Source organism: Ambystoma mexicanum, chromosome 6p, assembly GCF_040938575.1.
Source record: "Ambystoma mexicanum isolate Mex_15411 chromosome 6p, UKY_AmexF1_1, whole genome shotgun sequence".
Classification (NCBI taxonomy): domain Eukaryota; kingdom Metazoa; phylum Chordata; class Amphibia; order Caudata; family Ambystomatidae; genus Ambystoma; species Ambystoma mexicanum.
Genome location: NC_090935.1, coordinates 914781424 through 914807719, shown reverse-complemented (window position 1 = coordinate 914807719; position 26296 = coordinate 914781424). Strand labels below are relative to the sequence as shown.

At 44.4% G+C, this 26296-nt stretch overlaps 1 protein-coding gene across 2 annotated transcripts in view; it reads right to left on the bottom strand.

Annotated features, from left to right (window-relative positions):
• Positions 1-26296, bottom strand: part of COMMD10 (COMM domain containing 10) — a 1364001-nt gene that overhangs the window by 1298065 nt on the left and 39640 nt on the right. For both annotated transcript variants that reach the window (XM_069625537.1, XM_069625538.1), the window contains exon 2: positions 22687-22777. In XM_069625537.1, the coding sequence (XP_069481638.1) occupies positions 22687-22777 (91 nt within the window). The remainder of the gene's footprint in view (positions 1-22686; positions 22778-26296) is intronic.

Below are 26296 nucleotides of genomic sequence, written 5' to 3'. Positions count from 1 at the left end.
CATGTGCAGACTTGAACCCTGCCTGTGCAAGAAGGAAAAAACCAGAAGACAGAGCTTCTCTGTCTATGCCCCAAGACTCTGGAACCTCCACCCATCTGACTCGCCCCCTCACTTCCACAGTTCCGGAAGGAACGCAAGACTCCTCCCTAAAACCTAGGACCATACACCATCTACGTCCCAATTTACCTAAGACTGGGTGATCTGATCCCCACTGTTTCCTCCCCTGGTTACCTGTAGATCAATTGCGGACTATTGCCCTCCCTCCCCTGTTGTTAGATCCCCACTCCATTGTTTCTGTGCTACCTAACCTAGTACTTCCCAGTATGATTGCAAAGCGCTCCATTGCTTCCCACAGTTAGGTCAACAGTGATACTCTGCAGCTAGTTACCCAGTGCAAGCAAGGGCTAATAGAATGCACATATTCACTAGGTAGGCACTAGTCTTCTTCAACAAAAGGTTGTGTCACTTCAAACGTGCTTTGGTAGCCAGACAGAGACCTCAAGGTGTTAGCTTATCACCAACAGCTTCAGCTGGTCCTGTTTGGATGAAATGTAGGCAGGTTTATCATTCCCTCACGGCCCACAAAGGCGCTTGAGGCATTAGAACACACTTGAACCATGCATTGGAAATGTTTATCCAAGAAAAAATGCAAGCTTTCTTGGTTTTACCATAATGTGTTGCTTTGGCTCTGTGCACTTTCATTAATGTATATTACAACTACTTGTAATGGTTCTCTGTGTCAGCCACAAGGTCTTAGAAAGCACATACGCGGTGCAACTTGCACCACCAATACTTACCACTTGGGTACCAGTTACTTTACTTACAGTTTTCAGCACATCACAGTATGTAAGGGTAAATGGATAACTTTGTTCATGTGTATGTATTGCCATCACTTTACTGGTGGAGTGTTATTATAAAATAAATAATCATATAAAGGTCAGTGTACATTAAGTGCTCAGAAGGTTGCAGTCGACAGTCACCTTCACAGATGTTTCGTATATAAAAATGTGTGTTCGTTTTTATAGTTCCAAAATGTTCTTTGATTTTATGCAAAACTCCAAGTACTTTAGATAGGTGCCATTTGTCTACCTATGTCAACTACTTGGTGCTTTGCATAAAATCAAAGAGAATTTTGGGAATATAAGAACGAAGACAAATGTGTATATACCGTAGATCTGTAACAGTGATTCAAGCCTTCAACCCTTCAGAGAACATAATGCACACTGGCCTTTCTTCTCATTTCATTCATAACCACAGCCTAATAGTAAAGTGATGGCAAACTAAATGTCCTATATATGCATCAAAGGATACTTCTCCTTCGGGAGTCAGGTGCTGGCTTGGCTGCCCTGCTTTGGCGGCAGACCTCTCCCCTGTATACTTCTGTCATGGTGCCTCTCGCACTAATATTTTGCTGGGTGCAACCCTTCATGTTCACAGACCTTCTATTCTTGATAGTTGCTGGTGCTAGGTTCGGAAACGTCAAGGTCTCCCCACACTTGCATTGTAGATCATGTTTGTTTAGCCACTGTCGGGGTCCCCTTTTTGTCTGTTACTACAAAGTCATGGGCGACCCTCATCCTCCCACAGTCCTTGTGGCAGTCATTTTACAGAATTGTGTAATATATATCCACCTATATATGGGCCTTCCTCCACATCCAGGCCCAGTAGCTGTAAGGCCCAGTTAGCAATGAAAAGCATAGGATCTGTGTCCTTGATGGCAGCACGTAGACCCTGGGCATCAGTTTGGTTCTGCCTTACTTTGTTAGATAGCTTCTCAGTTCTCGTTGCAATACTCAGTTTTCTTTTACTTCTGCATTCCTTTTTCTGTTGATCTTGAGCTGTGCCAGGAGTAATGAATTGGCTTTGTTAAGTCAAACGTCCGTTTGGTCTATTATCCTCTCAAGCCTTGTGACCCTGTCACTGAGAGTGTCGAATAGGACATCATGCAGGAGAAGGATATAAAGGGGGTTTACTTCAGCCACTCTCAGATCTCGTGCTGGAGAGCTCGGCTCAGTGGGCCACTTCACCTGGGTTCTCTTAAAGCGCAATACGTGGGGCAGAAAGGTTGGTTACTGATCACTTGGGTCTTCCATTTTAGCCAGGTCTCCTCTGTTCCCATTATACCTCTGTGATTGGTGTGTAGTCGCTTTGTGGGTAGAGGCTGCTGCACCAGAGTGCACAGTGCAGTTTTGGCTAGTCGCATAGTGATTTGGATTGTATGTCCCAATCACACCCCTATGAACTAGTGGTGAAGTAACACTTCAAATGTGTCTCTAGTTACTGAGTACAGAGATTGATTCCACTCCCTTTTAAGAAGACCACTGCCACTGCTATACTGTCACAGCGCAGGGGATCAACAGAGGCTCCAGAGGTAGTTTACGGCTTACCTTTTTTTTATTTTTATTTTGCTGTATAAACCAAGCTAGGAATAAAAGTGAAAACCAAGTAAGGATACGTCTCTGTAAACACAGCAAGGGCAGTAGAGTTGTTAAATTCAGGAAATGTTCACAAGGCTCAGGGCCAGTCTATGCTAAAGTAGTCACTTTAGGAATAAAGCTCAACAAAGGTTCAATAACAGGAGGACTTCTACTAGTTGAGACAACAAGTACTTTCTAGTTTCTTGTTTTTGATTTCCTCAGACCCTTGGTCACAGCAAAAGGTCTCCTGAGATTCTTAGGGCCTCAATTCCAAGGATGTGAGTTCAGTCACATGCATTTCCTTGGGTCCTGATCCTACACTCCTCAAGCTGCTCTTCAAACGTTGCCCCCCTGGACTGTAACAAATCCTTTGCCACTGGCCGTCTACTTCTACCCAGCCTTTCTTGGGTCACTTGTCAGGCTGATGTCTTCATAGCCCCTTGCAAAGGACACACACTCCAGCTGCTGATTTTTCCTTATATTTGCTCTCTTTGGAGAACCTCCCAGACTCAACACTTCCCATAGTCTTTTTCCACCCGGGTGCAACCTCTAGACTACCCACTGTTCTTCGGTACCTCAAAGGGGCCTCTGGGTTAATAGTTGCTGGCTTTGGATTGCAATGCAAGTGTTCTTCGTTGGTGAACTTGGCAGTTCCCCCAGATCATGAATTTGGCACCAACCTAGCCCGTCTCCTGCAAGTTAGCTCAGTCTCCATTGTTTGATGGCAAGTGTCCTTTACTTTCCTTGGTTGGCTTACTGATCTCACCAGACCTTATAGCTCCTAGCTAGCCCCCCTTTTCTTTGCTCTTCAGGGGTGTTAAGGTGTCTTTCTCTTTCCTCTTGATTGTCCCCTTTTTTAATTATTTCCTCCCAACCGCTCTTCTTCCTACTGTTCCTGCTCTACTTGTAGACATCATATCTTGCTATTCCCTCCTCCTTCTACTATGCCTTTATCTGACCGTCCCCAAACTCCAAAACTCAAGCTAGAGTCCAGACCCCCCACCTTATACTCTGGGCTGTAGAAATGTGGGTTACCCAAGTCGTGGGGCAAGTGCACCTGCAAGTACTCAAGGAACAGTCTTAACAATTGGTTTATGCCATTCAGCACCAGTGCAGCTAAATAACGTGTAATTGATGAGGATTGACCCTGGCTCTGGATGCCAAGAGCCTAAAAGTCTGGAAGTCACCATGGATTTAGGCAACCCAATCACGGCAACTGCCTTGTTTCAAAATGCTCTCCTTTCCACTCAGAGTGTCTCTCCTGCCTCTACAATTCTGGATGTTCACGTTACGAGCTGCATTCTCTGTGTGGGGTAAGCAGCAGGCTGACAACATGCACCCAGCATTTTCCTTGAGGTTTGCAAGCTTAGAATTTAGTGTTTGCAAGCACCAGAGATCCTGGGGTTAACACTGTGACCGACTCTTTCTGGGGGGCGATGACCAGCAAAGAGGCCGGGACATGGGGAGAGACTGTGAGGCATCGGCCATTTACCATACCCAAAGATCTCGATCTGTCTCACCATTTCCTGACTTCACATGTGTGCCTACATCCCAATGCACAAACTAGTTCTTTACCCTCAAATTACCAGGAAACAGCGACAGCGCACAGAAACTATGAAACTTTTTAGTACTGCAGTGTTGCCTGATCGATGCTCAGGACTCTGTGCTCTACAACCTGCACCAAATCCAATCCTTCCCCCAGTTCTGGTCTACCCATTTCTACCAAATCTATTGTTTAAGTCCAGGCTCACATCTACGCCTGGATAGTCCTTTTGTTTGCAATCCGGTCTCACTGTCCAGCTACTTTCCTTGCAGCTACCGTTACCAATCTGGTCTCACAAGCCGAGGGTATCTGCCGAGAGACCAGGAGATCCACTCTTTGAGGTGGGATCAGAGCTTTACTCGTGTGTCACTATCTTCTGCCTATGTTCACGACCTCAAGGCATGGGCACCATGTTGGGAACCAGCAGGAGCTTGAACCGTCAATTCAGATTGCTAACCGTCTCCTTCCCCAACCTACATCAGGCTGTAAGGCATGTTATTTCAAGATACACGCTTCACTTCTTATTCATCTTTAGAGAATCAGGACAGAAATTGCTTTTCTGACATCCTCCCTAGGTCCAGCCTGACCACGCCCACCCATATTTGGGATTACAAAGAAAGCTTTCTCCTGTGTTTTTGAATGCTTATTTATGGTTATCCGCTGCATTATGATCTCCACGGAAGTCTACATATAAGCACCCCCGAAGCATTTCTCTACTTAGCACTGAAAACCTCACAGAGGAACAGCAGGAAAATGTCATGACAAAAATGAATCTCCTGGAGGGAATTATAAAAATCAGCAAACCCTCAAAGACAAACCTGAAACAATTGATGAATTAAAAGAAGGCATCCAAAAATGACAAGCAAAGAAAGATGTACATACCCCTCACCTTATAACAAAAACATCCTCACTACCCTCACTAATAAGTAAAAGCAACAAATCATTCAGGCAAAAAAAGAGAGCTTTAATGACAGAATTAAAAAAGCCAATTCCAACACTAGGGAAGGCTTCACTATCCTCAGATAATTAGAATCCCCTCTCACACCTATAGACTCGTGTATTAGAGATAAAATATGGTGTACTAACATTCAAAATCCCTTATGTAATAAAATCACTATGCTACAAGACAAAAATTTGGCTAAACGATCCTCCCTCCATAACATTGCGCTATCCACTCAAGAAGCCATCCTACAGGAACTCGCTATTAACCAAACTATACCTCATAATCAATTCAACTTTAGAGCTTTCTCCATCGAAGAAGCCAAGAATATAATTACATCTCTTAAACCTTCGAGATGTCTTGGCGACTCTTGTCCAGCCACTATTATCAAGAAAGCTGCTCAGGAACTAGCCCCCTTTGTCACCACCTTTATTAACTCATCATTCAAATCATGTTCGGTGCCCACCAACCTCAAAGATGCATGGATATTACCCCTCCCAAAAAAACCTAAACTAGACCCTAATGTCCCTACACACTACAGACCCATAACAACAGTTCCATTCCTCCTTAAAATCTTAGATAAAGCTGCCTATCTACAGATTCAATCCTACCTGCAGATCAATAATTTACTGGGCACTAGACAATCCGGTTTTAGACCAAGACATGGCACCGAGACAGCCCTCCTCGATCTCAAAAACCAACTGGATGAGCGCAAAGACAAAGGAAATACATCTATTCTGCTTCTCCTAGATCTATCAGCCACATTCGACTTGGTGGATCACAAAGTACTTTGCAACCACCTAAAATCAGCTGCCAATTTCTCTACCAAGGCCACGGCAAAGATACATTATTTCCTAGACAATAGAACCATAAGAGCCTTCTCGCCCATCTCAGCCGCTGACCCAGTCCCTATCACTTGTGGTGTCCCTCAGGGGTCATCTGTCTCCCCTACTTTGTATAATATTTTTTACAAAGCCCCTCTTTGACATCTTGGACAAACTGGGTGTCTCATATACTAACTATGCTGACAAAACCCAGATCCTCATCCCAATCCAAGGAGTCTAAGACAAAGATATCTCCCATATTAACACAATCTACCAAATTATTCAAACTTGGTTGGCCACTCACGGTTTATGTGTTAATGACGATAAAACCAAGCTATTAATCATTGGATCCACCAGCAAACTTAACAAACTCTTCCACTTATACAAAACTATTACTATTGATGGTATCAAAATCGAAGTAGCCAATGAAGTCAAAACACTAGGATTTTACCTAGATTCAGCTCTCAACCTTAACAAGCAAGTTAATGCCACAGCCTCAGCAACTAGCTACACCTGCAAGTTAATTCACTCTTGCAAACCCTTTCTTTCTACAGACAGTTGCATCACCATAGCACGAGCCCTCATCCTATCAAAACTAGATTACTGCAACGCACTCTATCTAGGCACTAGCAAAAACAACACTCAAACTTCAAACCTTGCAAAATAATGCCCTCAGGACAGCACTAGGCATCCCCAAAGGTCTCCACATATCTGACCAAAGAAGAAATATCAACTGGCTGTCCATCAATGACCGTATCAAACTTAAAACTCTGAACATCACACACAACTATCTTAATAACAAAGCACCCGCATACTTCACTGAGAAATTTACCAGGTTTACATCGGACCGCCCTATTAGAAAGGCTCAAACTAACAGTATCAGAATCCGAAATTTCAACCTGAAAAGAAATGGAGGCTCAAGCTTCCCAGTATTGGCTGCTAATCTGTGGAATTCTAAACCGGACCCACTTAGAGTCATCCCCTCCTTTCACTTGTTTAAAACTAATGTCAAACTCTGGTTACAAACCAACGACTGCTGACACCTTTTCTCATACTACAGATCTCCTAGACACCGCCCCATCTCCCGCTGCCATCCCTTTACCCCCTTCTATCTCCGTTAACTGTAATAGATACTAATATGCCTGCTTGTAATTGTATAGTTAAGCCTGCAATTGTAACATAAGAAAAGTAAGATACGTATGCAATCATTCTTCTTGTAACTGTAACATAACAAATGTAAGATATTCATGTAATTGTAACCTAAGAAGTTCTCAAGCGTCCAGTTGCCTAATGGCCCGGTTGCGCTCTATAAATAAACAATGCAATACAATTCGTACTAAACAAAAGTTAGGAGCAACGGCGAAGGGGTGAACTTTCCAAATTGTAACTATTTGCAAGTGCCTGTACTAAGACAAGCACCGAGATAAAATACTAAACGTGATGCTCAAGCACAGCTATAACAAAATTGAAAAAGCACTAGTGACACCACAGATCCTTCAGGATCTATTAAAAGAAACCATTCACAGGAGATTGCTTACATCTAGTAATCAGGAGCTTTTGATGCTTCCCAGGAGTAGGACCCCGAAAGTCCTAAAAGGGTGCCTTTCACAATGTAGCCCCCAAGGCATGGAATGACTTTAAGGTGTATAAAGTAGACAGACCCGTTTAAGAAGAAACTAAAAACACTTCTGTTTGCCTAATGTTCCTACACATGTTATAACCTGGTCTGATACTCTCCTGCTTATGTTTTATTTTTGTTTCTATGACTGTTGCGCCCTTAAGCCCATGGGTCCAAGGTCTGCGCAATACAAATTCCTTTAAGTAATAAAAGTAAAAAAAGAACATCAATGTACATTCTGTGTACTTCCCAGTGACTTGGTCTAAACAGATCATCACCCGCAACTATTCTGCAGCTTACGAATCAAACAATACTGAACTTCCTAATTCACTGTAACATTTTGCATAAGAATCAGATAAGATATCTACCCAAACCCTAATCCACAGACCATACCTTCACCTTGCAGGCTACAATTAGCAAATCTGTAAAGAACAAAAACAGGGGAAATATATTTGTTTCTTTATAGATTTGTGAACTGCATTCGATTCCATCTGGCACCCAACACTAAACTTTAAATTACTGCAGGATGCAATGAGAGGTTGGGGAGAAGACGAATGACATCCAAACTTAGGAGAGCCGCATCTAGCTCTCAGAACCACGCAGTGTGGGGAGACCTTCCTTGGCTCAAATGATTGACCACTGAAAAAGCACAACCAGCACTCAATTCCTCCTTCCCCTCTCCAATTCCCATCTCCTATTCTTCCCTATCCTGGGCCCCCGACGCACGGTTGGTGTAGCGGAGGGTCACATGATCTGAAACAGCAGCATACTGAGACATGGACCAAAACACTGTCTCTGCAACCCAGCTTTCGAAGAAGCCAGCATCTAGTTCTCAGAACCTCAAATATAGGCTTACATGCAATGTGGTGAGGCCTTGCTTGGCTGATTTCATTCACTGCTGTAAACAGGCCTGCAGATAAGCATCGTACCAGCCCTTTTTACGCATTAAGATCTTACAAATACAAAAGATTTATTATTTTCCTGTGGATCACTTACGCACCATTTTAGAGCAGGGGGCAGTGCAAAGGTCAGGTTACTTGACAGAAACCAGAATGCTTTTTTTGGCTTTTATCTACACTGGTGTAATTGCAAGCCATGGAGAAAAACCTTTGAAACAGACATTTTCAGCTCTAAAGGCTTTCAGAAAGAAACTGTTCACAGTGATCGAATGAATGGTTTCTTTCTGTTCAGCTTCTGTTGTGTTTTGTGTCTAGATGTTCATGGAGCAAACAGAAGCATTATGCATACTTATTTTTCTAGCATTTAAGGACAATATAATTAATAAGATGGAAAAATGAGTTACAATTGAGAATGACCTTTTGTAACAATTTATGCTTATTTCAGAAAAGCAAAGCAGTATTGCACAAAAAAAATTTCAGGGTTCTTGGGCTGTGTGCATTTATCATCAGGATGCATTTATGTGCTGTGTTCATACACATTACTGTGTAGGAGTAGGTTTTCCACAAATTTAATAAATGACTAGAAACCAGACATCTTTGCTGCACAACTATTTTGTTTCTAATTGGTCTTATTCATTTTCAAGTTGTGTCATGTTTTGGTTGCCTGTTGCATACTTTTTACACTCTTGCAGAGGCAAATCATTTTACTCTTACAATTTAATTTGCACCCTAATAATGAAAACAGTGTGTAAAAGGATGAGTATGCAAGGTCTAATTTACATCATCCCTTCAAACTTAACTTGTATTTAATGGGGTACATTGTTATAAATGGTCAGTGCAGAAGAGCCCTTGCTGAAGGGCGAGTGAATGTCATTACACCAATTACAGGGTCACAGCCTCTTTCAAATATTCAAGACAACAATTAAAACATCCAAAACCTGACTCTCGAGGAAGTGCAAGCACTGTTCAAAAACAAACAAAAATGAAACCGTTAGATTTGTAATTTAACCAGAAATTAAGCAAAACCTGTCCCTGTAGTGCTAATCCAGATAGGTATTTAACATTTGTTATGTAGCACTTCATGCAGGACTCATCCAACTTCTAGGCACTGTAATTATTACACCTCGGTTGATAGTCAGTTTACCAACCTCTGAAGAATGCTCAGCTGGTTGAGCGCTTGCTGCTGAGATATGTGCGTGATCTGCAGACGGAATCACTAAACTTTTCATCCTTCCAAGGTCAATAAATGAGTACCAACTTCGGCTGGGTGATAATGGTATGTAAATATATTTTATGTACATATAGCGCTTTGGCAGAAGGGCTATATACATAACAAATCCTAACAAATCATGAACTCTGTCCAGCCAAAATATCACCATGATATTAGATATAGAATTTAGAACTGAGTCCTCACCTCTCTGCACTGTTGTATCATAACATTGGCATACCATTAGGCAGCACTTGTTCCAGCAAATGAGGACTTTCATTAAACATCAGAAGACAATTCTGCTAACGAACCTCAAAACACACAAAATCCATGTTTGAATGAGCTAGGTTTAATGTGCCTTAAAAATTAAAATATATACATAAGAGATCAAATGGCCAGACCTTAGAGAAATAATGAAAGGCGTATTGAGCAACTTATTGCCCTGTATTATATGAATATCTCCTTCTACAACATGTTTTAGGAAGTGAACCAGCTGTAGAGTGGGTGAGAATTGGTATAGAAATCATTTGTTTTCCTAAGGCTGAATTCCTTCCAATTATGGTTTACTAAATTCGAACTAGGCAAAGCTTTTCTGATTATAGTTAGCCTGTGTAATTTGACTAGTAGCTATCAATGTTATATTAGTTCCATCTTTGAGGAGAATCTTGCACTGCTGAGGCAATTAACTGTCCCTGTTCTATGTGAGTGGTTCTCCCACTGCTGTATCTGTGAGGCTCGTGCTGGGCATGTTCTTTGTGACCAGATGTTGGACTGCTGAGGCCAATGATGTTCCAGTTATATGTGAGTGTAGCTAGCACTGCTGTGGTGAAGCCCTTAATTTACCTCTTCAGTGTGCAGGTGCTTAAACTACTCCATCCCATACAGTTCTTGCTCTATGCAAGTAGAACTTATACTGTTGTGACCCACAATGTATCTGTTCCAAGTGTTGTAATCATGCATTGTTGAGATTTACAACGTTCCTGTTCTATGTGAGGAAAGCATGATATACTGAGATTCATGGTATACCTTTTCTATATTGGCAGTGGGTGTGAACTACTGAAGGCTATGTTACAGCTGTTTTATATGAGAGGAGCTGCTACTGTGGAGATACATTCCTGATCTGTTCTCTGTGCTTTACACGTTGCACTGATCTTCAACGTTATTACCTGATTAAAGCTTGATTCGCCTTTTCTGTTTGTGTGGGAGAAGTATGCATGGTTACTTCTTAAGCTGGCCTACTCTTTGTGGGCGAGCGTTAAAAAGCTTATGCTGCTGTTGTACCCTTTCTTTATATGCAAGGGAAACTCAGAGTGTTTGCGCTCATCTGTTTGATTTGTGAGAGGGGTTTGTGCCACTGCACCATATGCTTTATCTGTTTATTGTGAGAGAAACCTGTATTTCTGTCACAATGCAGTAAGCTGCCGCATGATGATAATTTCCATACAGTTGTAACTCTTTGCACACATCGGCTGGATGTCGAATACTTTTTTTTACTTTATTGCAAAGGAGAAAACACATTTATTCTCAAAGTTTAAAAATAGGGAGTAAAATACTCCCACCTCAAAATCTTATCTGAAGTGCTCGCTGTGATTCCTCCTTTCACATCTCCCCTCCAATGCCAACCTCCTGTTCCTCCCTCTGCCAGCTTTTGTCTAGACTGTTCCAATATAGGAACACCCTTTTGAGTTGTACCTAAATCCCATCTTCCAATAGTTGTTTATTCTAACTTCATCCTGACTACCATTAAGTGTGTGACACAATGCCATTTGTGAGGGTGTGCTATCCTGCACTTTTTACATTTTTGCTATGCAAAATGAGGCAGATTATCTGTCTCAGACAGTGAGCTCTGCTAAACAAACCTCTGTTTTTAATGCTTCATGGTAATGAAAGTACAATGCACACGTGTACATGTACTAGACTCTATCTGACACACTAATGTGTCTGACACACTAATGGCTGCAATGTGATTTGGCAACACAGCAGTTATAGAGCAGCATGTACAATCGTAAAACAAGCCTTCTGGGATACATTACAGCTTTCTGGAATGCATTATGTTCAGTAGCCATGGGCTGCCTTTAACAATGAGCATCCACAATTCAAACTATATACTATATCCCAAGGGCCTTGTGGCAGAACTTTCGTTAAATGTAAATATAAAACTATATCTGGTTTGAAATAGTGGCCAATGTGGAAACACATTTATAACTGCCAAAGCCCATCTGTTGTCATTTATTATATCAACTGGTTTCTTGTGACTTCTGCAGCCTTTAGGGCCCTATGTGTATTGCTGTCTGGGGGCTAGGAGTTTCACTCACAACATATGTCAGGCACAGCCCTGGATGCCCAATTGTTCTCTGCTGGGAAGGTCGGACACCTTTCCAGGAGGACAGGACATATCACCTCAAAGTACCCGCTGTGAGCTGGGTACTTCAAGGGAACCTCTGCAAAACAGTGGGTAACCTATGCCAGGGGACTAATTACTGGAGACTTTTTGGTCTCAGACAGACAGGAGACAGTGAATTACAGTTTAGCCAAGAAAGGGATTGTAGGAAGGGTCCCTCCATCTTGAAAATGCCATGACCACACTTTGCACAGACAACGCAATCTGGGAGCTGGTATCATCAGGCAACCCCTTGTTAAAGCAGCAAGGATTTGATCTTTACAGAAGACATTGACCAATCTGTTGTGGCAAAATGACTATGAAAGGGGCAAGACTCCCTCCTAAATCGAATAATTTTGTGAGCTCCTTTTGGGACTTATCTTGTGTAACTATCTTAAAGAGGATATTGCTAGACTCCTGTGGTTAAGACTATGTAAAGACTCCAGCCATTGGGGTGAAGATCAAGATTTCCAAGGAGGGTGCAGACAGTCCCCGCAAACACTTCAAGAGAACATTTGGAGCCACCTGCTGTGGAAAGTTTGACTGCTGCTTGGGCACTGGTACCTATGACACTGCCTTCCGAAGTGGCAAGATCAGCAAGCGTCCCTGGCAACCTTCCTGGCTGGGACTCGCCTTTCCTCAGAGACTCAGTTTAAAGTCCCACTGAAAGCCCATGAACAAAGGAAGCAGCATTTGGCTCTCTCTGCCATTTGAAGCTGATCAGAACAGCGGCAGGTGCTCCAAAACGCCTTTGAGCCACTACAAAGACCCAACAGAGCTGCCGTTGACGCTAGACTTCAAACCACTTCGAGCACTTTGGAGCTGTGCCAGTACAAACATCGACTACATGTCCCATGCTTCAAGCCACTAATGCTTGCCGAATGATATAACGTTGTTGGACCTAGTAAAACCAGCTCACAGTTGAAGTCAAAATTGCTGCTCCATGCATCGAAGCCCAATTAAACATTCAAACCTTGTGGATCCTGCTTGTCCCAAGCTATATTGACCATTGAACCATTGCCGCTTATTGAATTGCACCACGTTGATCAATCTGATTCAATGCACTGGAATACGCTCAGAAAGCGGGTTTGGCGCTATTGAGCACCTTAAAGAACACAATAAGGTACTTCAAAATAGTTCTGTCCACCTGGTCTTGTTCAATGGGCCCTGGTGACATTGGACATCTGTCACAGGTGGCTTAAAGAACCCTCCAACTCCCACAGAAGGTTCAAGGGATTTTAGAGAATTCTTTGGCAGGGTGCTGGAGCTGCCTCTCACTCTCTTGTCTAGATGATGCATTTCCACCTTGGCCCGGGCACCATTAGTCCCCGAGTTAGGATATAGATATCCTTAACCCTTACTGTCTAATCTCTAGATACCCATCAATGAGGACTTAAAGGCAAAACCCTTCCCTATCTAACCTCCACCCAGGACTTTCTAAGCTGCTCCTACACTATCAATGTGGTTAGTAATTTAAGAGATTAGAGGATTGTACATTCCAGGCACCCTGCCAGACTCATTCTCCTTCCTCTCACTTCCTGGTGCTCCTCTCCCTAGCTCTGACTGCTATTCTTCTCTCCTTCATCTAACTCTACTCACCTTGTCTGCTTCTCCCTAAGTCGTACTCCTCTGGTACTGCCATGGGTCTCTCTCCTGCTACTATCTGCTTCTACCTTTTGATTTTACTGCTCCTTTCTCTGCACTACTAATCCCTCCTACACACTATTGCTCCCTCGTACACACTACTGCGCCTTCCTACGCAGTACTACAACTCCATGCCACCTTCTTCTCAGTCACCCTCCTTTCCCTCCAACACTCACCTTCCACTAACTCACTACACTCCCTCTAAAACTCCCTCACCTTGCATGCACACTCACCGCAAAGTACCACTTGTTCTCACCAACCAATCTCTCACCTTGTCTCCAATTTGCCTGCACACCCCAAACCACTGTCCTGATGGTCTATTGGTCTCCCACTGCCTCCTCCTCAACCTCACCCAAACAACCCAAACCGTCCTGTTTCCTGTTGACCCCCTTATCCACCCCCACTTCCTTCTGCCATTGAATTACTGGCCCTGATCGATCTGGTCCAGTATTCCCTGCCCAGGAGGTGTTACAATCCTTGGAATTTGTAAATCACGGGTTAAGCCCTGTCCCTTTTACCCGCACAGGGTTGCCTTGGGGAAACACGAACACATCCAAAGAGACCCATTACTGAACAGGTGCTGATCCTCGAAGGGAAAAACCTAACTTAAGCCAATCCCCTCCGCCAGCAGCAACATATATGATGAAGAATAGTTTTCTCCATCCCTTTCAGCTGCAGCATTTAAAACGAGAAATACTTCCTTTCCCTATCTCAAAGGGAAACAGGATTTGCAGAGTTAGGAATTTACTTGAGGTTTTCATGTCCTTTGGGATGGCCTTTTAACCACCACTAAACCACAAAATGAACTTCTCTGCAGGGGACAGCCAGGAGGCAAGCAGTAGCACAGCAGCATTCAAACAACAATCCTAAATTCGGAAACCAGCTAAAAGAAATCCAAAAGAAAGACTTCCTTCCCCTGGCTGGGAATAGGAAGCCAATTAACCAATCAATTTTAAAAAGTTTGCCTTGTCCCAAGAGACGACTATGAGGCCTTTATAACTGAGGCTAAGAACCACAGGCAATGTCCTTTTGGCTGGGAACTGAGGAGAGGAGTTTGTTGAGGAACGGTGGAGTATCAGAGCAGGGGAGCCACTTGAGCCCAGAAGAGGGAATTGCGAGGGGGAGAAAACCCCTTGGACCTGGGATGAGGGGTGTGCATCTGTGAAGAAGAGGTAAGCCCCTGATACCCCAGAAGAGGGGTGGGCTCTGGTGAGGGTGAGGAGAGTCCATTGTGACCAGAAGAAAGGGACCCCTGACCCAAGAGAAGGGAGGGGTTAGGAGAAAGAGAGCTCATGACTGACCCCAGAAGAGGAGAGTCTCTGTAATCCAGATGAGAGGTATACTATAGTTAAGAGAGAGTGAGCACGGCACTATATCCCTGGCTCTGGAAGGGTGAGCCAGGACCTATATCCTTGAGTATAAGAGGGGGAGCCCCTTCGTCCCGTTGGAGGGGAATCAATAACAGAGATAAAGAGCACCACAGTCAAGGGGAGAACATTTGGGACATTTGGCAAAGGGAGGAAGACCTAAATCCTAAGAGAGGATGTCTGGAATGTTCTGAATGCCTTTTTGTTTGTTGTCCTTCACTTACAATCTTGAGTTCAAGGACTACGTTGCCCAAGAAACAATCTTTATGTTACAGCCATCCTGAACCAATTTCCATGCATAATCGTCGGCTTTAATTTTGGTTAATAAAACCCTTTAAGCTTATTCTGATGTAAGTAGTTGCGCATTTTGTAAGGAAGGCATGGTATCAAACAGTAAGGCAGACACAAGTGATCACAGTTCATGGTTGTTTATTGAACTTCAATCGGGTTTCAAAAACGTCTATCTAATCCTAAACCTAAAGATGGGAGCAAGCTACGACTTGTGGGAAACTATGTTATTCGAAAGAAAAGTGTTCAAGAAATGATATGTCAGGATATTCAAGCCATTGGCCTCCTTTTCCCACGTTTTCCGCATGGGACAAGTCGGTACACTCAAGCTTAGCACAGTCTCTGGCTTCTTTAGTGCGAGCATGCAGTTCAAATCTCAGTATGAGGGCCTTCGATATTAAAGTCTCTTTGCCATTCAAAGTCTCTTACCTCAGACGGCCTGATGCTACAAATAATCATTCAAAATTTCCTTTCTCCTCAGGATTCTCATGTATAACTTCTTGGGTGATTTTCTATTCACTCCGGGACCCCCTCTGCTCAGACCCACTTTAACACAAAGCTTTCAACTGATCTCCTTCTGTCGCGCTCAGACCAAATCATGTACTTTTCCAAACTTTCTATACTTCATCGAAACTGAAGACTTTCGTCTGTGCGCAGGATTTGACTTGACCCGTCGCAGGACCACTTCAATTCACATTTATTTGTTTGATTTCCCTCTGTCGGGCTCAAACCAAATTCATCTACTTTTATCACTTCTCAGCTGGGTACCTTACAGAGACCTTCGATTAAGCACCCACGTGGTGCCGGACCACTCTGTCAAAGGTATTCAAGCTTGCTTTAAAGTTCAATCACTCATCAGCAGTTTAACTCAATTCGCGTCTCTTATCACACACGTTTTAACAATGTTCATTCCAGCGCTCACCATACAATGTTGCTGCTTGCAACCTTTACTTCAACACAGACCGATCTTGTATCAGTCTCCCCAACTCACCGGCTGTGTTGCTTTCACTGAAGCGGCTTTGTTCTTAGAGCCCAGGCCAGTACCACAGTGGCTGAAGATTCTCCCCACCTTAAATACTGGCGCAGTAGGGGCCCGGGTACCTCTGACACTCAATGCAGGATTCTTCAGCCTGGTTTCCTAGTCTTACGCTTTCTCTCGAGGTTTCGTGGAATTAACAGTTCCTTGTCTAAGAGGTCAAGGGAACTTTCCTCCTTGCGACCCCCTTCTATTTCGCCGTCTTTCTCCTCTCATTAAACTGCCATCTTGAACTGCAGTTTCCTCGTGTGATTTGCCTCCCTCAGAGTGTGCTCTCGTGCTCCACCTTTTATCCGTGAGGGGAAGTGTAATGGAAGTCAGGTGTGAGTGATTGTCGATACTTGCCTGACCATAGTATTGGGACAAGCCAAGTACACAGCTAGGGTATTAGTCTGCGTTCAGATGGATTTCTAAACTCTGACCTGGTGGGCAGAAGTTTAAGAGGCCACCCTAGTTTAGTGGAACAGGGGAACCTTCTGGTTAAACCAGACTAATCTACGATAGCTTGACAGGCTGTCAAGATTAAGTCTCAGGAGGGGTGAGAGTGACTGGAAGCCCACAATGAGCACACACAGTACAACTCCACAGATTACTCTTAGACAGATGTATATCAAAAATACATTTATTATAGGCCTTTAAAACAAAAACACCATTAAACCACAGTTATCAAGAAAACAATTACTACACACGCTTATTCACTATTTTACATACATACAATAATACGATTGGCCTAAGGCTGATGATGGGGGAGAAAATAACCACAACCTGCAACAGAAAGGGGTTAGTTCGGCACATATATCAGTTTAGGCAGTCCTTCATCAACAATCCCCAACTTATGCAGTCCAGCCCTACGAAGTGAGGAGCAACGCTCAAAGTACAGTTGTGCGTTAACAACGCGCGGCCGTGTGTAAAACAGAAAGCGGGTTCTTTTCAGGGGGCTGTAGCTGCTCAGGAAGCGGCTTGAGGCAATGAAGAATAAGTTCCTATTCCTAGAGGATAGTCTACCCTTGCGGATAGGGTGACTTTCAGAGTTCGGGAATAGCTGGGGAGCGCAGGCTATCCCACCCAAGGTGAGGATCTTTTAAGGTATTCTCATGAGTAATAAAGGATGGCTGTGCGAGGAGGGCACCGGTAAGCGAAGCAAGTACTCACCAACCCTCGACACAGTCCGGACCAAACTTCGGCAGTCTAGCCCACTTCGCTCGTAGGTGTTAACCCTGCAGTTTCAGGATGCTCTGGCGCTCAGCAGTTGCCGGACGGGGTTATAGTCCGTGGCGGGACAGTAGCTTTTACTCAGCTCTCGAGGAAAGGAGAAGGATAGTTCCAGTGCAGCACGTCTCGGGACACGGTAGGCAAGAGCTGAAGGTACTTTCCGTGATGGTCACCACAGCGGGGCTAAACAAGGATGGCTAATGCTCGCGGTGTGGCACACTCTCGTAAATCGCGATCCAGGGGAACTAGGACGAGTTTTGGCGGGAGAGGGCCCAGGACCACTTGATGGGCACTAGAACACGTGACATGCAGGATCCCGCGAAAGATGCGTTTTTTCGTGGGAGGCTGCATGCCCAAATAAGGAATACCCATGTCTCTTGACCTGGGGGAAAGCAAAGGGACAAAATGGCCAAAGGACAGAACAAAAGACTTTGTGGCACGGGCATTTTCAGCACTGGCCACAGTCTTGGGCCAAACGCGGTAAACGTGGTATGGTTCATAAAAACGAAGTATAAATGCTTTATAAGTGAACTGCTGCCACCAGTTTGTCCTAGGCACAATTGTACAAACACCAAGAAATCCTTAGAGGGTGGCTAGGGCCATAACAAAAGGACCCATATGCGCGGTTCTGTAAGGTACTTAGCACGTAGCTAAAAAGTTACCAAGAAATGGCAACATAGTCAACGACTCTGACAGCCTGGAGGACGTGTCAGTTTCCCCATAACAAATGAGCGAAAGCCCAGAGGAGTGCAGCTGAAGGCTATGCTCCACTTGCAAAAGTCAGGCTAGATAAGCCAATCAAAAGCAAAATGTTTGGGCAGTTCACAAATGGAGGGAAAATTGCACCTACGGGAAATCTTTCCTAACACTCTGTGTTCCCTTAGAACGGACTGCCAGTGAGAACGTTTTCGTGTTGTAAAAAGGGGGCAGGGTGTAGAATTCCTAAATATGCTACCAAGTAGGATGGGATAAAGGTATTACAGGGAAGGGGATACCGCGTCTCACCATATGGAGTCCCATTCCCACTCCCCAAAGACCCCTCACCCAGGTGATGCTCCCGCACTGGTGCACACTCAGGAACTGGATCCAAAAGTGATGGCCGTGACATTGTCACTTGGATGACAAATCCCTGGGGACTAGCCATGTGACACTACCCTTAACATTCTGGATGTAAATGGGCGGCCTCTGTATCGGGGGGTGTATAGGATCAATGATGACACCACATGTCACAGATGACTTAAAAACACTTTCCCAGATAATATTGAAGGGTTTTTACTCAGGTCTTCGGCAGGGAGCTAGGGCCGGCAATCACTCTCTTGTTTAGATGCAGCATTTTCCAGCCAATTCCAATTTTAAGTCCCCAAATTAGTACATAGAGATTATGACCCCCTACTGTCTAACCTCTAAATAGCTGTCAATGAAGACCTGCAGGCAATCACCTTCTCTATCCAGGCTCTGTGCAGGACATTGTAAGCTAGTTGTGACAGGGCCAGCTCCGTGGCCCTGTCAGAAAGTGGGGGGGAGGGAGAACCCCAATGGTGCTTGAATGTGGGCAGGCCCCCTCCTACTCCTCCTTACCTGCAGAGTCAGCGACCTCCAGGCCACAACAGAAGAGGCTGGGGGACCACAGGGAAGTGGCCCAGCAGAACACTGATGCAACGCTGGCGGCACCCTTTGCAGTAGGTGCCACCAATCAGCACAACACCGGCACAGGGCGCCGAAGAGGGAAGTGCGTCACCAAACGGGGGCCGTGGTAATCTACAACACTAGCCAGGGAACCCGTGAAAGGCAGCAGCACCAGTAACACACCAGGGATAATATTTTATTAATTATTAAGGCCTCAATCCACTATGCCACCAGCGTTCCGGGACCCCAGCAGGGTCCATGTTGGAAAGGGGGTGGGGCTTACAGCCCCTTTTAAGACCTCCCATGTCCTTCCCCTGTCACACCCATGGAGCCCGGTAAACTATTGGTTATGGTAAGCAGCCAATCCTGGGAGGGGCTGGAGTATTTAAGGAAGTATGTGTCAGTGTTTAAGTGTGGGTTAGTTGGGTGAGGACAGGAGGTGGTGGAGGACATCCCAAAGACCAGTGAAGGCGAGAGTGTTTTGGAGTGCAGAGGATATTGTTAAGAAGGGGGGTCTGTGGGGTGCTTGTGAGAGAGAGAGAGAGAGAGAGAGAGAGGAGTGTGAGTAGTAGAAGTGGAGTAGGAGTAGTGGAGTAAGGTAGTGGTATGATGGAAGTAGTAGTGTTTGGGAGTAGAAGTGGTAGGTGGGGGGAGTAGCCAGCATAGGACATTGGGGGTACAGTGGGAGTCAGCTATAGGAGGGTGAGCAGGGCACCATATGCCTGGAAGTCTGTGAGGGTCGAACAGGGGCCAGTAGAGGGTGAGCAAGGCACCATATCCTTAGTGGTTTGTAATAGTGAGAGAGGTGTGCAGGGCACCATATTCCCGAGTGACCTGGAAGGTAAAAGAGAGAGGTAGTGGCAGTAGCATAGTGGGAACAGTAGTTGTGATATGACATAACATTTATAACGCACCTATACACAAGTGTTTATAGGAGGTAGTAGCGGGAAGAGTGACAGTGAGTGGGAGAATAGGAGCAGCTATTGGTATAGAGTTGAATAGGAGTTAGGATTAGAGGAATTGTAGAATGCGAAGGAGGACGGAAAAGGAATAACGGAAGTAGAAGGATAGTTGGGAGCAAAAGCGTTAAAAAGAATAGAAGTGAGAAAGGAAGCAAGATCGGAGGGTGGAGGTAGGAAGGCGGAGTGAGAATCTGGAGTGACAGTGACGTGGTGGGAGGCGAACAGCATAAATGGCTCAGTATATAAAAGTGAGAGGCTGTAGAAGGTGTGAGAGTGACGCTCGGTGAACTAAGGCACTATTCCCAATTTTCCCAGCAACTAACCAACGATAGCAGAGGGAGAGTTAGACGCTCCCTAGGGAGTCAGGTAGCCAACAACTTATGGAGAACACTGTTAGTGGTAGTAAGAAGAGAGACAGCTAGGGTTTACCGATCCATAGTTGCTAACACCCGGGTAGGGAGGGCTGGGGCTGGGAGGTGGGTCCCAAGCCCAGGGGAGTCAAGAGAGAGAAGGGACGGCCCTAGAGCCAACTATTTCCCACTCCTTTAGACCCCAGAAAATAGATATTCTGACCATTTATTTTAATAAACATCCTTGGATTTTATTCAGAGAGTCAGCGTGATTATTTGTGGTGGGCCACCCAGTCACATGGTCGTACACTATCAATGTTATTAATAACTAAAGAGAATATGGGGATGTGCCTTCCAGACACACTGCCCGACTCGCTCTACCTCCTTTCAAGCCCTGATGTTCTCAGACTGTTCTCCTCCCTCTATTCTCCTGTGTCCAACTCCCCCCACCTTCTCTGCATCTTCCCAAGTCTTCCTCTTCTGTTTGTCCAATATCTCGCTATCCTACTACCTACCCCCACCCCTCAATTTTACTACTCCCTCCTACACACTACCACTCCACCGCCTTCCCAGTCACCATCCTTTCACTCTAATACTAACTTTCTGCTCACTCGCAACACTCCCTCCAACAAACTCTCACCTTGCGCGCACACACTCAACACACAGTTCCACTTTATCTCACCAACCAATACCTGACCTTATTTTCAATCGCCGCCACACTCCAACCAATGTCCTTTATCCTGCTGATCTCTTGGTCTGCAACCTCCTACTCGGACCTCACCTGAACAACCCACATCTTCCAGTTTCCTGTTACCCCACCATACTCTTCCCCTCCTTCTCCCATTGGATTACTGGCCCTGATGAATCTGGTCCTGTCATTCATATCCGGGAGGTTTAACAATGCTTGGAGTTTACAAAGAACGGGTTAAGCACAGCCCATTTCCCCCATACGTGGCTGCCATGCTGTAACAAAGACGTTCCGCTTTGCAGATTGACCCAGTTCATGTTAGGGAGCCATGGTAAATGAACAAATTGAACTCCTGGTAGGGGTGATCTTTCCTTACTTTGGCCGTCTCATTTCTGGTTCTAAAAAGAGAGACAAACTATCCAGCACTGTGCTCAAGAGGTATGGGGTGATGCAAGTTGGTACTGTTCATACAGAAGCAGGCAATTCGGAAGGCAACAGGAACCGGGGTCCTCTCAATTGTCACTGTCATCCACTGGGGTAGGACTGGCTCTGGCTTCCACCATGCTAGGCCTCCCACCCCAGGCTGAGAGGATTTCCTATCCCATTGTGAAAAGGAGAGAATGCTGACCTTGTCACAGCCCCCACTTGGCTTGGTTTCACCTTTATGAGTGGATCACTGCTGGTTTATTGGTAGCGTGGTACGATGTAGGAGTTTGGAAACCACAAGTCATCCCCGTACTCCTACGGCGATGAGCATTAGTCATTCTGTCACAGTGAAGAAATCATTCTAGTTGGAATGATATCATTCTTAACTTGCCTCTCAATTTGTTCAATTTTTCCCTGCCAACCATTTCCATCCCTCTTCCTGAAGGATCCAGAACCAAGAGGCTGCCCACAGACTGCAGAAGCTGAACTTTACATCACCCAGTTACATTATATTAAATTCTGTCAAATTTGGATGCAGTAGTGTATATGCCTAACGTGTTTTGTTCTGTATTTCTCTGGATAACAGGGACTTCTTTGGACCAAGATAAAACCTTAACCTTTACTTCCGTCAGCCATATTCAATGTACGCCATGCTTAATTCTGAGCATTTTAAAATCTTAATAAAATATGATATAATGCAGCTGGAAAATGTACTACCCATTCTTGAAAATGTCACATTAATATAAATGTACAAGAAAACAATGAAGAAATGAGATTTAATACGTGTAAGCAAATATTAAAGTCAACTGTACCTACTTTATACACTAAAATACAACAGCGAAGATGTCAAACCATGTAAGCTGAAGTCAAGTTTCAAATCAAAGCTTATTGTACACATTTTGGGAATTAATGCCTCTTGGGTAGGATCATAATTTTATTTCCTCAATGTGCTACTACCGTTTTGCTGTCCTTCAGAAAGGATGAGCTTACAACAAATCGAGAAGGAACAAACGTTCTTGCTGCTTGACAAACCCCACAATCCCAGGATTAAAGATGTCTGCCTGTAATAAACAATTATTCCAGCAGCAGTACTATGCTTTCCACAAACATGCCCAAAAGACATTTTAATATGGCTAAACCAGAGAAAAGTGTCAAGGTGTAAAGATGTTGCTGATACACATGGAAGGACACTGTTGCTTAAGGTAGAGAAACGTTGTGGAGAAGCTTAGCCTAAGCAACAAGAAAGTACAAATACAGACCTTTAAATGAAGCTTTTGCAGGATGCGCGACAGCAAACGAGGGAATTTTCCTGTGTCGATCACATTGATAAGTGACACTGCTTGTTTAATACTGGAGTAGAGAAGGAAAACATGATTATTTTCACACAGTAGCAGTCCTTCAAAACACAAAGGTTGCACAATAAACAGTGACTAACGTGGCTGACTAGAATGGTCTAGCACCAGCAAGAAGCCAGCTCTATAATGCTTACGCCCAGTAGTGTGGCCACCTCTCCCCACCCCATTTCTCACATACAATGCAGGCTCCTCTTAAACAGACGGTACTACTTTGTCTCATTGATTCGGTAGACTAGGGTGGGGAAATAGAGTCTCACATTATAAGTGTGTGTGTCATTCCCTTCAAGGTAGGGTAATGTGACCGTCAAAGGGAATCCCAGTATGAATATCAGCATATTACATAGACCATTCCTTCCATAAACAGAACAGTAGGTGTTGTAAGGAAGGAATGGTATCAACAGTAAGACACACACAAATGATCACAGTTCAAGGGTGTTTATTGAACTTCAATAGGGTATGAAAAACGCCTATCTAAACCTAAATCTACAGATGGGAGCAAGCTATGACCATCAAATAATAATAATGCAGTCCTAGGGAAGTCTTGTCAAAATAAAACGGCTTATACTAAAAAAACTATTGCCAATCCTCACCACTAATTTGCAAATAGTGTGGGGGTAATGTTCATGAAAAAGAAAGAAGTGTACACCAAATTATAATTCAGGATATTCGGGCCATTGGCCTCCCTTCCTAGGTTTTCAGCACAGGGCAAGGCGATTCACTGGAACCAAGCACACACACTGGCTTCTTCGACACAAGGATACAATTCTATTTCCAGCATCAGGGCCTTCTGTACCCAAGTCTCTTTTCTCATAAAAGTCTCTTGCTTCAGAGGGCCTGATGTACAAAACAAAGTAGAAAGTTATTTTCTTCTTACAAATTTCTACTTCGGGTGCCTCACCCTGGATCCCTCTTAGCTCAAATCCCTTTTTCCGTACTATAGATGCCCCTCTTCCAGGCTCAGATCCCTATATTGTAATGTTAGAAAATATTCTTATTCGGGTGACTCACGGTTCACCCTGGATGCCCCTCAGTCGGGCTCAGATCCTTCTTACTTTTCAATTAGACTCCCTCAGCCAGGCTCTGACAATCAGGAATCTACTGATTCCAATGACAGGGCCTGGGCATCCCAAAATGGAGGACACACCGGGCACCAGTCAATTCAGCACGTAGCTGCCACCAGCCCATACCCTGCTCTGTGGTTCACAGAGCAGGTGCCCAAAAACATACACTAGGGGCACAGGGTTGCACCCCTACCCATGGGTGCCATTAGGGTATCCCATGGGTCTGTTCACCAAAAACCAAAGGAGAGAGTTGCACCGCCAGGAGTCCCACATGAACTCCTGTACGGAAAACACAACAGAACACACGATAAAAATCCGGAGGACAAGGATACAGAGGCCCTGTCCCTCCGATGCATTTCCAGCTTCAAACTTGCAACCTTGGTTCAAACACAAGCTGGTTTGGTATCAGTCTTTCCGACTCACTGGCTGGGCTGTGTTTACTGGTGCGGTTTTGTTGTTGGAGCCAAGGACAGTAGCACAGTGGCAATCGCTCCTCCCTGCCTGGATTATCGACACAGGAGAGCCTCGGATACCTTGGATGCACAGTGTAGATTTGCTCAGCTTAAATTCCTGGTTTTAGGCTTCTTACTTTCAAAGGTTCGTGAAAGTAACGGTTTCTAGAGGTCAAGGGCACTTCCCTCCTTGCAAGCCTCTCTGGTCTCGCCGCCTTTCTTCTTGTGTTAAACTGCCATCTTGGAAATGCTGCTTCCTCGTATGCTTTTCCTCGGTCAGAGTGTGCTTTCGTGCTCTGCCTTTTATTTGTGTGATGAAGTGTGATGTGATTCAGGTGTGAGTAGTGATCAGTAATTGCCTGATCTTGCGTGACCATGGTGTTGGGACACGTCCAGTATACGGCTATCGTGTTAGTCCATTGTCACTCACAGTGAACTGTCGGTGAGAAAGTGTTCGTGTTGGGAAGGGGTGCGGGGGGGTGGTTGAGCTTCTAGGTATCCTACCAGGTAGGATGGAGAAATGGTGTTACAGGGAAGGAGATACCGCGTCTCACCCTTCGGTGTCCCACTGCCACTCCCCGAAGACCGCTCAGCTCATCCAGGTAATCCTCCCGCACTGGTCCACCCCCAGGAACTGGATCCAAAAGCGATGGCCATGTCCTGGTCACCTGGATGACAAATCCCCAGGGGCTAGCGGGTGAGACACCTTCAGATTTCTCACATTGTGTATTACTCTCTTGACAATGACTGGCAACATCATCCTGTGGTGTTAAGAACAAAGGCCTCTTAAGAAAAACACTTGAACCCCAAATAGAAACAAGTACTGTGTTAGACAAGAAGAAGAGCAAATTGCAAAACACTTAAGAGGTCCCAGGCGTATTTAGGCTAAGCATGGTTTTGTAAAGGGAACAATCATATCATTGCAATCAAGAAAGAGGAAAGCAAATAGCACACACAGACAGAGGTATGTCTTTAACACAATTAGAAAGGTTACTTCATGAAGGAGAGGTGAATCCCACAGAATCATCACTATGAATGGATCCCATGATGGTGGCATGCAAGTCCAGTGGTAACATCGGGACAGGGCCCTAAACAAGAATGATTTGATTGACCCAAATTCCCTACCAAAATCCATTGAAAGGTTAGCCATAGTTTGCCTTGCTAAAATATTCAGTACGCATGATTTAATTATCCAATGCATAATACCAGGAGCACCTTCATGCCACGTCTAGGCCCTGTATCTCTGTCACAATGCTGGGGGGAGTGGGTTCTATGCACACAAATGCCTCTTAGCCTAACTTTGAGTAAGTGCTCTAAGCATTACATTTTAATGGGATTTCTGCGACAACAGCATATTATATGAAAAAGACCGAAAGGAACACGAACGGCTCATAACTAAATTAGAGAATACAATTTTAGAATAGAATTTTTCAAAGCTAAAATACATGTATACATATGTCAGTTTTGTAGGATGTTATAACCGGGCAACATCAAGATCAGGGGAATTTTCCACCCACCCAAAATCAGGCACGCGCATTTTTCATATATTTAATGACGTTCTTTTTTATGAAATTGGGACCCCCAATTTAACAGTATTGATACACTATGGCCTCCATCCCCTGTCAACCCAAGAAACTCACAGGTTTGCACATAAATTCTATTTATTAATAAAACAAAAATAATTGAATCAATTTAAATATGACATACATTACTCTCCATAATCTTATTTCTAATGCTCGTATCTGCTTAGATTCATATGCTGTGCATACAGTCAGACATGTAGTGATAATCGAGGAGTATGGAATCTCTCTTTGAAAAAGAGAAAAGGGACCTCGACATGGGCGTGACTGTAACAATATCCCTTACATGACATGTAGTGTACTCAAAACACTTCACGCGTCAGGGTCCCACTTGTTGTTTTTTTTTCTGCTGTGAGGGAGCCTTACAAAGTGTGTGAGTACAGAAGAAAGGAGGTTTAAGAGGTCTATGTTCCTTCTACTC